Here is a 14,963-nt window from a genome sequence, read left to right as displayed (position 1 = left end):
TATCACAATAGCCCACAACAACCCAATTCCATATCTCTTCCATCTTACTTCTTCGTAAAACCCTCGTCACCAAATTCTGCAAATCAAAATTAGGGTTTTAGCAAAACCCTAACTATACCACGAAAACTCCATTAGAGGAGAGAGAAAAAGCTCTACGAAATTGCAGATGGGTAAGAAGAGAAAGCATTCCGAGACCCAAGCTGCGGCCGCAGCAGCAGCAGCAGAGGCAGAAGCGAAGAAGAACGCCGTCGCACCAGAGCGGCCGAAGAGGACTTTGTTAGGGTGGAAGACCAAACCTCAGGAAGAAGATGGCGAGGAGAGAGAAAATGGTGACGTTGTTCATGCACCTGTTTTCCGTAACAAGGAGAAGGTTCTTATAACTTGTTCTCGTCGGATTAATTTCAGGTATTTGATTGAAGTTTTCTGAAAGGAATTTAGGTTTTTGTGTTTTTGATTTGTTGTTGAAATTTGTTTGATTTTTGGGGGAATTTGTTGGTAAAGTTGTTTGATTGTTGAATTGTTAGGTATCGACATTTGATGTTGAATGTGGCGTCGCTTTTGCCGCATTCGAAGAGGGATAGTAAGGTTGAATCGAAGGAGAGTAAAGGTGCCACTTTGAATGAGCTTGTCGAGCTTAAGAACTGCTCTTCCTGCATGTTTTTTGAGGTATTATTAGCTATATCAGTATTTGAGTGTACAGTAGTATTACTGTATGTATTGCTAAATTGAAAGTGGTAATGTAAAATAATTTGATTGAAGTTCGTGCGAAACCGAAGCCTTCAATGATAGTTTTGATTGCATAAGAATATGTGATGGAAATTGTAGAAATGCAAAACCATCAATAATAGGTGTGTAATTATCTTAAATAACTATAAGGCTTTGATTCTAGAATTTTAAGCTGTCCATGATTTTCAGAATTGATATCAGCCTAATAGGACGGAATAAAATCATATACTCTGTAGGATGGAAGGTATAATTTGTGTGGTGCATTATCATATTGAAAGAGCTTTCTTATTGCTTAGGCTTCTTGTTGGATGTAGGAGTATGTTTTTGAGGCATAATTTGATTTCGGTACTGTCATTATATAGTCAACTATAATTCCAAGATTCACGGTGTGGCTTATATGACTCTCCTGATTTACCAACTTCAATTGTTGCGCTTAATATGAAACTTTGGGGCTTTTTTTCTTTTTGTTGAAAAAAAAATATATTTCATTAGGGATTAAGAGACCATACTATCACTCCCTCTGTCTCTATTTGTTGCCTCATTTGGCTGTTCACGATCTTTGAGACACGATTTAAAACATGAATATCTCCAATTTTGTAGTTGTAAAAATTATAAAGGTATGATATTTTTAAAGTGAACATTGTAATGAATCTAACAAGATATCACATGACTATATTATTTCTTAAAAATTAGTGAGAATTTGTGGTCTGTGTTAAAGTCTGACCCCAAGGAATACAATGGGGCAACAAATAGGTATGGTATGGAAGTCTTATTAAAAAAAGCTGCAAATTTCTAATGTTCCATCACTCAAGTAACTGTGGTAACTTAAAATGGAACAAAAATATATAAAAAAAAAAATCTTTAAGTATATGGACTACTATCTTCTTAGTTCATCTGTATCAATCATATTTAGAAATGGCTTTTAATTAATTTCATTAGGGATTTAGAAAATGTCTCATTATGCTTCTGATTTCTCTTTTCAGCTGTAATAAAACGTGCAAATTTTGATATTATAAGTTATTTACCTTTTGTTGTAAATTTGTTGATTTGATGCTAATCTGGTCATGCTACCATGAAATTCCTGGTTCTTTACTGATTGGTGTCTCTCTGTTATATCTGCCAGTGCAGGAAACATAAAGATCTTTACTTGTGGATGGCCAAGAGTCCAGATGGTCCATCAGTTAAATTTTTGGTTAATGCAGGTAATTTTTATTGAAAAGTTTTCAATGTGCGCTACAGTTAACGCAGTATGCTGTCAATCTCAAGTCCCACATGTTGGTTCTATTTGCTACCCATGCAGTTATGTTAGTAGAGAACTTGTGTGCTTATAGTTGGAATTATCCTAATGAGTTAATTTCACTTTCCTGTTCAGTGCATACAATGGAAGAATTAAAGCTCACTGGGAACCATTTGAAAGGTTCACGTCCTTTATTGACATTCTCGGCTAATTTTGACAAGGAACCACACTGGATGCTTTTGAAGGAGTTGATGTTGCAGGTACCTTGATTTTTTCATCCCATATGTATATGGCTCTAGTAAATGTGTCTGCCTGTCTGATAAAGATGGTAAAAAGGTTTTACATTAATATTGAATTTATGAATTGGTTTCATATTGTCTACGTACTTCAATGTTTTATGTACTTGCTTTCATGAGGACAACCTTAATCAGATATTCTTCCCAGTAACACTTTGATTTTAATCTTCATTTTTATCAAATAAAATGTTTTGTAGAGTTGCTTTTCTATTGGTAAAGGTGATTATATGACCTTTTATAGCCTGCTCAAAGGTGGTTATTTGACCTTTGTTACCATTCTGAGATTGAGACAGACAAGGCAGACGGTTCCTTTTTTTTAAAAAATCATTTGTGTACCTGCTTTGACTGGGTAGTCTAGGCGTGTTTGTATAAATGTGTGTGTGATTTTGTATTTCTCTCTGTAGCTAGAGGTATGTTACATGTGGTTGAATTACTGCCGGTTTGTTGTGCAATTGCTGTTAAATGATGATGTGCATGCTTACATTTGTATACCCTTGGGTACTTCATCGCTACATTGCCTTTACTTATTAAATTCTTCCTTCATTTCAGATATTCCAGATTCCAAAGGATCACAGGAAATCAAAGCCTTTTCATGATCATGTCTTTGCCTTTTCAATTGTTGATGATCATATCTGGTTTAGAAACTACCAGGTTCGTATAACGTAATTATCTACGAATGACTGTCATACATCTTGGTTACGCTTTAATATGGATCATCATTAAACAAGGGCACAAATGATTCCTTCGTCACTTGGTCCAGCAATTGTGACGGTTATTGTGAATTTGTATCTGTTGCATTTGTATGACTTAGTAGAACTATAGGACTCATTTTCTTGATGATCCGGGCAGTGTTCCCTCTGTACTTGCTGTATAGTAGCGCATAATTAGCGTATCTTTGATACAAGCTCATATTTTCCAATGCATATAGATGAATCCTCATTTGGACTTATCTTAAGCTACAACCAGCTTCTTGCATTTAAATTGAAGAGTGAATTTATATTTTCTATGACTTTAGACTAATCTAGATTAATGAAAAATTTGACTGTACTTCTGGTGACAGATATTCTTAACATCTGATTTCTACCTTGATTATTACTTGAACAACTTTGTGCTTTCAATGTCATTTTGTGCTCTGGTTCACTGTAGATTTTGGTCTTGGATAGATGGTTTAACTATGTTTTTTTTTTTCTTTTGTCAAAATTCTCCTCTTTCTCAACAGATTACTGTTCCACATAATGAACCAACAAAAATGGACAGAGGCGGCTTGGACAAGATGACCCTTACAGAGGTTCAAATTCTGAACTACTTTGTTTATTAGATACTCTCTTTTTATGACTGTGTGATTAATTTGTGGCTTGGTCTATTGGTAGGTTGGCCCAAGGTTCTGTTTAAATCCCATCAAAATATTTGGTGGAAGCTTTGGCGGTCCAACTTTGTATGAGAATCCCTTCTATATTTCACCGAATCAGGTAGATGATTTATAGCCACTATTTTCTTTTGATTTTGATATCTTTTGTTTGTTCTTATGCACCATACTAGCAATCCATTACCAAATCAAGCAAAAGAATAGACTCTTGAGTGCCTCCCATTTACATATGTTTTTCCAGAGATTTGATGATGTTTTGTGTGCTTGTAGATACGGTCTCTGCAGAAGAAAAAGAAGGCTGGCAAATACGTTAAAAAGGTTAAAGCAAAGACTAGAAGGAAAATGCATGAGTTATCAAACCCAATGGAGCGTGATGAGCTGGCTGATATGTGGAAAGAGTGACTATCTGCTGCAGATAAGTTTTGATGTGGTCTTAGATAAGCAAAAATCATCTGAAATACAGGCAAATGACAATTCTTCCCTTGTCATCGTGACATTGGAGCATGTTGACATAGTTGGCAGCTCATAACCTTATTGTGTTGTACTGCCTTTAGAAGAATGAGTGGGGAGAGATTTTTCAGATACATCAATGAGGAAGAAACGCAGAGACGTGCTGTTGAGTTAGCTTCTGCAATCTGTGTACTGAAATCACTACAAGTTTGTCACAATATTTCAATTTTTGTGTAGCAACTCTAGAAGTGATATTATATTTTCGTTTGATATATGTTCAGCGTTTTTCTATTTCTATTTGTGCCAAAACTGCCAATATCATGATAAATCCCGTTAACTGCCCTATTTGGGCCTTGCTCTTTTTTCACACGCAAATAGTTTAGTTTTTGACATTCTGAGTAGCAAGTGAAGGCATAATTTTGATGTTCTTCATATGTTAGTTGTCATGCTTTTTACCTTTGTCATGACACAGCCCATGATAGAGGCTTCTTTCTTTCTCTGTCACAAATTTTGTGTGAGCTACCTAAAGTACTGATAGTATATGAGCTTCAGTTCATTGTGTCTTATAGAGTATGAAGTATAAGCATAGTGCAGAAGCCCACTGAAGAAGTGAAGATGGTTGTGAAATTCAATGAAGTGAAGAAGAGGCTTACGAAAATGATGATTCGATTAACTCGGAAGACTTCTACTGATGATGAAGCAACTCCAGCAGTTGTGCTGTCCACGAGTGATTTTGTTTGCTGTGATGATCTCTTCGAAAGTATGGTTAAATATAATGATACTGAAGCAGATGCCAATTCACTTATTGCTGCTCGTATGGTTGCCCAGAAGTATTTCTGGTACAGGCCGAATATCTCCTTGTGAATTCTGAAAGGTCTGATCAGATTTTGGTTGGTTGCTTTATTTTTTTTGGCCTAAAAGAAATACAACCTCTTTCTAAATATTGTGAGTTTTAAGGTCTGATCAAGTGGGTTTTGAATTTTAAGGAAGCCATTGTAAAATGCTTGCTTTGCTTAGTTAAACTATAATGCATCATATTCCACATGTAATCCTTATATGATAAAGTATACTCCGTAATTAAACGTTTCTGTTCCCACGGTTACTAACCTCTCATTTAAACCAACATACTCTATTTGAATTAATTTAAACCAACATACTCTATTTGAATTAATCCAATTTCCATTATGATATAATCTGATATTATTCATTGACTTATACTATACGAGTATTGGTGGAGACAATTTTAGGGGTAATAAGGTAAACTATGTGTGCCAAAGGTTATGATCAAGTAAATGAAACGGAAAAAGTATAACACTAATGATAATTTACCATTTAGCTGATTAAATTGTCTTAATCAATCTTCACATCCCATGTTTGAATCCAAAAAGGTTTGAGTGTAAAGAGAATCACACATACACATAATTAAATTAGTTAAGTGTACGTAATAACTTTTCATCTTTTCAAATTAGGCAGGTAGTTAAGAAAAATACCGATTTTAGTCTTTTAGATTACTCAGTTTCTACTTTTGAGCTTGTGTGGTACAAAGCCTCCACGTGTTTTCTCTTTAGAGTGTTCTTCAGGATGACAACTTCAGTTGACCCCACTTCTTCTCCAATCACAAAGGAGATTCTTACGAATCTTCCATTTTCTAATTTTCTCTCACCTCCAAATTTCATTTCTTGGTTGCCAAAACCATAAAACTCAAATAAAGAACAATACTTTTTCAATAATTTCTAACCAAAATTAATTTTTTTTTAAAAAACCCAGAAAGATATGAAAGCATTAAATTATGGGTTTGAGCTGGTTGATCTTCAAACTTCATGGCAATCAGTAAATCAAACCCAAAAATCAACTTTTTCTTACTTAAACAATGCTAACTTTCTATCCCCTGTCTCTGCGGCATTTCGTCGAACAGGTGGTGGGCGTAAAGGAATTGCTCCGTCTAGATCCGCCGTATCATCCAACCGGTCACCGGAAATCCGCCGGCCGGCAGATAGGCTGTTTCCCGGAAATGGGTTAACCCCAAATTCCCTTGTTCTAACTTCAACAACAACAAATTCTAACTTTAGTAATCATAGAGTGGAAGAATCAGCTTCAGAGCTGGAGTTGTTTCTTGAATTGGTTCCATTTAGGATGAGAAACTCCTTGTCTTGTCATGATGAGATTGGGGATTTGATTGAAATTGTTCTTGATTTTGGAAGGAAACCTCTGGCGCGGTTTCCTTCTGGTGATTGGGTCATTTCTCAGGACCCTGTCAAGCTTGAGGATTTGCAGCATGCTATTTCTAAGGTAGTTTGATTGAATTTTATGCATATAGTTTTATACAAGTAGTTGGTTGATTTCTAATTGTAAAATGTGATTTTGTTATTGGTTAGCATGAAGTAGTGTTTGATCTGTTTGTTGATAAAATGATGGGATAGGAGAATTTTGCTTCTTCCAAATGGTCATTACATGAGGTGCCATTAATTCGAACAAATCGGTTAATTGTTTATATAATTAATGTAATCTATATTGAACTTGAAGAAGGAATTAAATGGAATTTGATTCTGGCATGCTTATGTTCTATTAATGTGTCTGAAACTTTGCTGTTATTGGTATGTTTTTGTGTGATAACAGCTAGATTTGAAAGCTTTTAATTATCAGGGTGTTTGGTGTGGTGGAAACTGGTGGAAATCAGATTGTTATTTTATGTGAATTAGTTGCATTGTTCAGGTGGGTGATTTTTCAGATGACAATCGATCAGGAATTGATCGTTCACTGCATCGTATAAGTGCCATTCGGAATCGTAAGTTGCAAATAATTGGGCTTACTTGTCGGGTGGGTAGAGCGGTTTCTGGGAGTGCAGAGATCATCCATGATTTGATTGAGGGGGGAGGATCTATCTTGGTTATAGGACCGCCTGGAGTTGGCAAAACCACCTTGATCAGGTAGATCCTTTCAAATGTTTCTATGGTTAGTAGCTTGTTATCAAAATTGCTCATTGATCAATACAAGTATCATATTTTTTTTTGACATAAAAGCTCAGATCTTTGCATGTTGTGCTCTAGAAACTTTAAAAGCTTTCTTTGCTTTGCTTTGCTTTTCTTGGGTGGTCGGCATTATTCCTTCCTGCTATGTGTAGTCATTTGAATGCATTTTCTATGCCTAAATAAAGTGAGGAAATGGAAAATGTAAAATTTACTTACTGCAAGTTAAATGGTTGACTACATTATAGTCATCAAATTACTTCCTGTAAATAATAAGTAAATAAATAAATAAATGAAAAAGAAGAATGAAAACTAAGCTTTTTTTGTCCAGAGAAATTGCAAGAACGCTAGCAGATGAGCACAATAAGCGAGTGGTAATTGTGGACACGTCGAATGAAATTGGAGGTGATGGTGATATTCCACATTCAGGTATTGGTCGTGCAAGGAGGATGCAAGTGCCTAATGTCGATATGCAGCATAACGTGAGTATTACACATTGCTTCACTGTTAATTTAATAAACAAGGGATTATCGATGTAACTTTTAATCTTAGTCTCTAATTTCCTCTCTTTCTAAAAACATGTAGGTGATGATTGAGGCTGTTGAAAATCACATGCCTGAGACAATAATAATTGATGAAATCGGAACAGAGCTTGAAGCTTTGGCTGCCAGTACCATTGCTCAAAGGGGAGTTCAACTTGTTGGGACTGCTCACGGCATGACCATAGATAATATAATGAAAAATCCTTCACTTCAGCTGCTGGTTGGTGGTATAGAGGTGCATCACTAAAATTCTTAACCCTATTGTTTTTCATTTCATAGTCATAAATTTTAATGAACAAAATAACTGATGTTTGGTTGCCTTTGAATTGTTATTTATTTGGTAGAGTGTTACCTTGGGTGATGAAGAAGCAAGGCGAAGAAAAGTGCAGAAGACAGTTCTTGAGAGAAAGGGACCTCCCACATTTACATGTGCTGTTGAAATGATTTCTAGAACTGAATGTCGTGTCCATCACAGATTAGATGCAACAGTCGATGCTATACTTGCTGGTATCATATATAAATTTATTAAAATAGGTCAACATCAAAGTCTTTGCTTCAGGAGTTGAGGTGCTTACCTATGTTTATTCTTGATGTAACAGGAAAATCCCCTCTATTTGAAATCCGTCACATGGAACCTGAGGTGAAAAGCTCTGATAATTTGGCCAAGGTTCCTGAAAAGCAGCAGCAAGAAGAATCTGAGTTCATTAAGCCTGCTAAGAGAAGCACTGAAATAGAATCTGAAAATGAAGACATGGCTGTACCTCATCTTTCCAAGAGGAGAAACACCAAAGGTCCAAGAAAGAATAGCTTACCGATTTTTGTGTACACTTATAAGGTAAGATGAATGGAATGTTTATATGCCAATCTGCTTTGCACTATGGATTCCTTTGGCAAGCTGAACAAATGTGCATTAGTATTTCAGTGGGATTATCATTCAGGAAAGGAAATGAGAATATCCTGTTCCACAAGGACCACAACATGCTTTTTGTTCATGCGAATTTATTTACTTTAGCTACCAAAGAATTGATCAACATTTCACAAATAATGTTTGATGGACAAATCTGGAAAATTTAAGATAGCAATTGAAGTAAATGTGGGTTCTGAGTCTCTTGACCATAATCATGATATCTATCTGAGTATGATGGCAATGATGCCATTATGGCCTGTAGATTTTAGAGGGAAAATATGTTAAGTCACCCTACTTACATCAATTTATGTGCTTTAGATATTGGAAGCTGATTTACTACAAGTAGCAGAAGTAATGGGGCTTGAGGAGGTAATTGATGCTACAGATGATATTGGAATAGCGCATGCAATCTTAGCCTCTAGTTCAGAGATGAAGCAAAATCCATGGATCCGTGGTGTTGCTAAATTTCACCAAGTTCCTATCTTTGTTATCAAGGTAATTTTCTGATTTGACCAATAAATATCTTAAAATGTGTGCTACAACGATTATCTCTTAACTTCTCATCATGACACTGCAGTCAAATACCATGGCACAAATGGTAAAGGCAATTCGCATGATTCTTGGGATGGAAGCTTTTGGCCCAATGTCAAAGCTTCCTTCAAAAGATGTGCTTGACATCGAAATCGAAGATGATGCACCTGAACGGAAACCTTCGTTAGAAGAGCTCGATGCTTTAGAGGTAACTACATTCCATTCAAATTCATTTCTCAATTGTTAGCTGGTGATGAATGTGGACTTCAACTTGATAGTGCAACAAATGAGTCTCAGAGGAGGAGGATGCGGTAGTTTTGTACTTTGGTAGTACTCGTATGTTCAAATATTCAATCTTTCCAGAAAATAATTTTCAATATCTTCACCTATTAGTACCAGGACAAAATAATAATACTGGGATATGCTGAAAGTCATGAAACCCCCTTGTTATAGACCAATTACTACTCAAATGACTTCTGTTTTGATTGAACTTCCTACCAAAGTAGGTTTTTTTAACCTTTTGATTGAATCGATTCGAGGATGCTTTAAGTAAATGGGTGATTTCATTTGCATATTTCATCAATGTTTTTGCCCCTGGTATATGCATGACTGGCATTTAATGCTTCGAGTTCTACTGTTCTAGGCATTTCTAATCGACTTTACTAACCTTTGATTTTGTCAATAGGAAGTTCGACTTGCGATTGAGTATATTGTGATTCCGGGTGGGGAGGCAGTAGAACTTCTTCCTCGACGTTCAGATATAGTTGCCCGGCAACTTAAGCTTGTGGAAAGTTACCATCTGGCTGCAGAGAACTCAGGTACAGAACAGAACCCTCGATTACAAATTCTTCCGATTAAATCAAAGAAAACTTCCTCAAAACATGCCAAACATGGTTCATCTCATGATGTTGAAATAACCTCTGTATCACTAAAGGGTGGCAAAGAAGGTACCCCAGTTGCGCGGTTACCCCTCCTGCCTGAATAGAAAATATTTACACTCCTGTAGGACAATACCTGTAATATATGTATCCTGTACAGTGTAAATATGAATAATCACTCTTGTATCCTCAATGATCAACAAATTTTCCATATTAGTTCATCATCAGTAAAATTGTAATTATGTTATCCATAAACTATTGTTGTGAATGTGTATACTGTCTTGTCCAAAAGGACCAGAACCACCCGCAGAAACTTCTGATCCTTGCACCACCAATAGCCGGTTCCCTGCATTTAATATATTTCACACATAGCAGTTTCTTTTCATCGCGCATGTATCTTTGTTCATGGCGCTATCAAGCATTAACCTGCAAATATGGTGTACTTCCATTAAGAATTTAAGGACAGGGAATGGGCAAAATAACCACTCTGATAATCTTTATTGATTGATCTATCACTATTGCATTTGCTGTATAGTAGGCTATATGATTTTGAGGACTTGAGGCTCCTTTAAAGTGCATATTGGTTGTCGGGGACTCGGGGTAACCTTTGGGTTAGCTGGTGATCAAGTTCAAACAATATACGAAGTACTCGTATACGTTTTAAATTTTTTTTGGAGGCTAAATTTTGGGTCAGAGGGTGCAACATTCCTTAACCCCTTATAAATCTTTTCACATGCACTTGCATGATCATCCCCAAATCTTAAAAATAATGCGCCTATTGTGGTTATATACTTCGTAATGCAGTTTAATATAATATCCCTTCGTATCTAACTATGTGACGCATTAAAAAGGTCAAATTAGAATAAATATACTCCAAATTACTTTTTTTTTTTTTTTTTTATATAGAAATCTCTCTCTATATTTAATTTCTCTTCCCTCCCACTAACCCGACCTTTAAAAAAAAAAAAAAAAAATCATTTCTCTCTCTTTCATAATCCTTACACATATTCACATTAATACGTTATCATTTCTTAATAATTAAAGGAAAATATTATACATAGCCCTTAGGGCTACATATAAACATTAAATTTACACTTGAAGATCGTAAAAAGTTAAGAAATTATGAAAATATAAACACTAATTACATTGATTTATACGTGTTTTTGTCATAAATTCCTAATTTTATATAATTTCAAGAGTGTATTTAATGCTTATATTTAGCCCACATATAGCATCACCCATAATTAAATGTTCTCCCACTCATCTTTTATCTACGTACGAAGTATTTATTCTCAATTTAACCCACTACACATTGAAGTACTAAATTTATTTCATTTGCATAAAACTTTGTACACAACCGAATGATATACTTAAATAGATATGAGGGAGTACGAAGTAAGCAACATTTACCACCACGACCTAAGGGTCAATTCACTTCAGCTTAATTTCAGTTCAATTCAGTTTAGTTCAGCTCCAATCAGTTCAGTTCAGTTTAGTTCAGCTCCTAGTTTCCTTCTCTCATAAAATATTCATTTCATCTCAATTTAGTTCAGGTCAGTTCAGTTCAGCTCCAATCAATCAGTTCAGCTTAGTTCAGTAGAACAGTCCTTAAGGCATGCAAATGACACACTAGATTTGATCAGATATAAACTACACTTCAGAGTATAGAACACTGCTGTTAGCCAATAAGCGCATTTATGACTTAGGTATAATGTTGAAGCATAAAGGTTTTGATGATGAGGAACTTAAACTAAAGCAAACTCAACTAATAAAGGTTTTTAAGTGTTTGATTAGTTTACGTGAAGTTGATCATGGTGATGGAAGAAGTAGCTGGAACTAAGAAGACATGAAGAGATCTTTATTGAAAGAGTTAAACAAATCAGAAGAAGAGTTCTCTAACAAGAACTGGGTTCCTTAACAGGAATGTTCCCTAACAAGAACTTGAAGACAGCAAGCTTAAGTTCTTTGGTGGAACTTAATAAGCTTGGAGCCCAAGTAATCAACCTGTACAAAAGCGCGGCGCAGCAATGATATTTAGTTAAGGTTTTTATCTTCTAGATTTTTGTTAACATATTAAGTAGGTTAATCCACGAAATTTATTAGAAGCTTGACAAGTTTGATTGGTAAATAAATTAATATGGAAAATATATAAAAGATAGATTTTAGGAAAAGATTTTCCAAATAGTTTATTTCCTTAAAATTGGTTTGTTAAAAAGATAATTCTTTTTAATGAATATCTTTTTATCTTATTTTCCGGAAAGATTTTCTTCAATATTGATTTACATAAAACCGTGTTTAAAGATAAGTTAAGTTAGCTTATTTATCTTTTAGAAAACCTACTTTCTATACGAGTGATATTTGTATAAATAGTAGAGAGCAAAATGGTTTTAGGTTTTTGTGAGTTTATGCGTGGAGAAATCACAGTGCTATAGTTGAGTAATTTTTCCAAGCTTCTAACTTGTCATATTAGTTTCAGATTTCGTGCATTGCTTGCCTAACATGCTAGGTGTCATACATTTGTATTGGTTGGGTTATTTGGGTGAGTTTATAGTTTGCTTTATATACAGTTTTGTGTAAGCTTCTTGGTGGAGCTGTGAGTTTTGTACTTAGCTGGTACAAGTAGTTTGTACTTTGGCAGTACGTGTAGTACTTTGGTGGTACGAGTGAATCTAAGTGTGGTACTTAGATTGGGTAGGATAGGGTTCTATCAAGTAGCAAGTCCAGTGAGGAACTTGTGAAATAAAGGTCCGTGCCTAATAGGTTGTAACTTGGTGTTTGCCCTTTTATAGTAAAGTGTGTGTGTTTGAAATCCCTAAGGTAGGGTCGAGGTTTTACTTCCAGTTGGGCCCTGAAAGGTTTTCTCGTAAAATCTGTGTGTTTTTGCAAGTTCCTATATGCATTGTTTTATTATTCCGCAAAAGTAGTCAATAGGAATTCGATATAATTCACCCTCCCTCTTGTATTAATCGTCTCAACTAACATATACAGGTACCGCCTAATCAAATGGTTCCTTTCTTCCACAAACCCACCACTTCTTAGATAAGACATTTGCTATTTACTTATTAGCAAGGTCTGAATTCTTCTTACTTCGAAGTTCCAATGTCAAAAAACTAGGACCTTGACACTAAGTCTAGTAGTCCCCCAAAGCCTCATACAGTATGTTGTGTACAAATAGCCATCATAACATCACCATAACTATCACCCACAACACCTCATAGACCAATGCTTCTATCCCTAAATCTAGCCGCATCAAAATTGATTTTGTAGAGCTCATTATAAAAGAGGAGCCAAAAGCTCTTAATAGTACAAAGCTGAGTAGGAAGTTTTACATTTGCCTTTTCATATGCTCATAGCCTCTTGAATTATATCATTAGTTTACAACTTCTTTGACTCGGAATACCACGAGTTTCTCTTCAACCAAACACCCCCACAACAAACTCCAAAAAAATCCCAACAAGATTTTTCTTTCAAAAGAGACACATAAGACTTTCAGAGTTGAAAACTTGTTACCTGTAAAGTCTAACCTTATAGAGGAGAAATACTAAACATCGCTGGTAGTTTAAAAGAAGAACAGGGCGTGCATAAGTGTTTCTGGGATTCACCATAGGCAGTCTTACAATTATTCTACTACCTCCGTTTCATGTTTTTTGCAACTTTGGGCATTATTTGTGAGATATAAAATATTGCAAAGTTGCAAAAAACATGAAACGGAGGTAGTATATGTTCTTACATTAAATAAAAACACAAAGATCGCAAATTTAATTGATTTTATACCAAAAACCAAATTCTACTGTGCTAAAACCATCACCATGCAATTTCTCGATCTTACCTCCAAACTCAAATTTACAGTTACTTCAAAATATTCCTCCAAATAATATAGAAATCAACACCTATTTATCTAATACTAAAAAATAATAATACTTGGTAGTTATGTTTTTGCAATAAAATCATTGAATATGAATTGATTTGCAAACTTTTCAGGAATCACATTATGAACAACAAAAAAAAAAGTAATAAATATATAAAATTAACGCAAGTATATTCTTTCAAAAAAAAAAAAAAAAAAAATTAACGCAAGTATAAATTTCAATCAATAGATATACTAAAAAATTAACAATCCATTAATCAATTAAAATTGTTTAAAATTGTGATGGGAACAAAATCTATCTAACGAAAAGACATATTTTTAATATTAAGATTGATATAATCTAATAGAAACCATGTAACGGTTTGACAAGGGTACAAACTGTTTTGGTTTTTACATAATTGAAGAACTCGAACTGATTTGTTAGAGTTTAGAAGCAACAATTTTTTAAATCCTTTGACGTAATCTTAAATTGTTAAATATCATCCAAATTCATATCATCAATAAATTGCGTAATACTTGCATGACGATTGAAACGTAAAAAAATACGATCAATTACTTCATCTTAGTTAAAGTGACCAACACGGGAAAAATTATTATCAACGCACAAACATTTCACAGCTTTTTAAACAACATGTTGTAGCGTTTAAAAAATGTTACGTGTTTCCGAGTTTCAAAAATGTTAATTGTTTCTGAAATTTGTTGTTAATTAAAGTGGTGAATCTTTTATTTTAAGTGGTCCAAATTAAATAATATGAAAAAGATTATATTAAATTTATTGATAAATTAACAAATTAAATGAAATTTCGTACATAATTGCATACATAATTTTCTTTGATAAGATATGTTGCATATGTAATTATGTGTATAGACAATTTACTCATAATTTACATATCATCTTTAATTTCTCAAATTATATAAATCATTGTTATAATTTAGAATTTTTTCCGTTAATTGACTTTTATTATCTTGAATTAGATTATTACTAGTTGGTAATTTTTTTTTATTAATGGAATGGTAACATGAGTTTTATTAATTTATATTTTGTCCTTTCTTACCATTCCTCCCCGACACCGGCAATAGTTTTTTTTTTTTTTTTTTATGAAACAAATCTCAGTTATTTATTATTTAAAATAATATCTACGTTATCTAGTCTATGAAATATATATATAATGTATTTTCATAATTTTTTGTTTCAT

The 14,963-nt window shown here is 34.3% G+C and overlaps 2 protein-coding genes across 3 annotated transcripts; both read left to right on the top strand.

Annotated features, from left to right (window-relative positions):
* Window positions 1-40: 40 nt before the first annotated feature.
* On the top strand, window positions 41-4,370 carry LOC145620319 (ribosome biogenesis protein BRX1 homolog 1-like). Of its 2 annotated transcripts, XM_081674963.1 has the most exons (8): window positions 47-405; window positions 525-666; window positions 1,850-1,928; window positions 2,099-2,223; window positions 2,809-2,910; window positions 3,479-3,547; window positions 3,630-3,728; window positions 3,896-4,370. In XM_081674963.1, the coding sequence occupies exons 1-8, from the start codon at window positions 167-169 to the stop codon at window positions 4,025-4,027; spliced, it is 987 nt and encodes a 328-aa protein (XP_081531089.1). In that variant the 5' UTR covers window positions 47-166; the 3' UTR covers window positions 4,028-4,370. The 2 variants fall into 2 exon arrangements, with proteins under 2 accessions (XP_081531090.1, XP_081531089.1); XM_081674964.1 differs by lacking the exon at window positions 2,809-2,910 and having other exon boundaries at window positions 41-405.
* Window positions 4,371-5,730: 1,360 nt separating this feature from the next.
* On the top strand, window positions 5,731-10,154 carry LOC145620256 (protein SEEDLING PLASTID DEVELOPMENT 1-like). Its single transcript, XM_081674896.1, has 9 exons — window positions 5,731-6,364; window positions 6,788-7,002; window positions 7,373-7,523; window positions 7,627-7,818; window positions 7,928-8,090; window positions 8,183-8,418; window positions 8,809-8,985; window positions 9,068-9,229; window positions 9,707-10,154. Exons 1-9 carry the CDS (start codon window positions 5,849-5,851, stop codon window positions 10,004-10,006), a joined length of 2,112 nt encoding a protein of 703 aa, XP_081531022.1. The 5' UTR covers window positions 5,731-5,848; the 3' UTR covers window positions 10,007-10,154.
* Window positions 10,155-14,963: the final 4,809 nt, after the last annotated feature.

The sequence above is a fragment of the Chenopodium album genome, chromosome 27, assembly GCF_948465745.1.
Source record: "Chenopodium album chromosome 27, dcCheAlbu1.1, whole genome shotgun sequence".
Lineage (NCBI taxonomy): Eukaryota > Viridiplantae > Streptophyta > Magnoliopsida > Caryophyllales > Amaranthaceae > Chenopodium > Chenopodium album.
The sequence above is the reverse complement of the archived record's forward strand: the minus strand, read 5'-3'. Positions and strand labels throughout refer to the sequence as shown.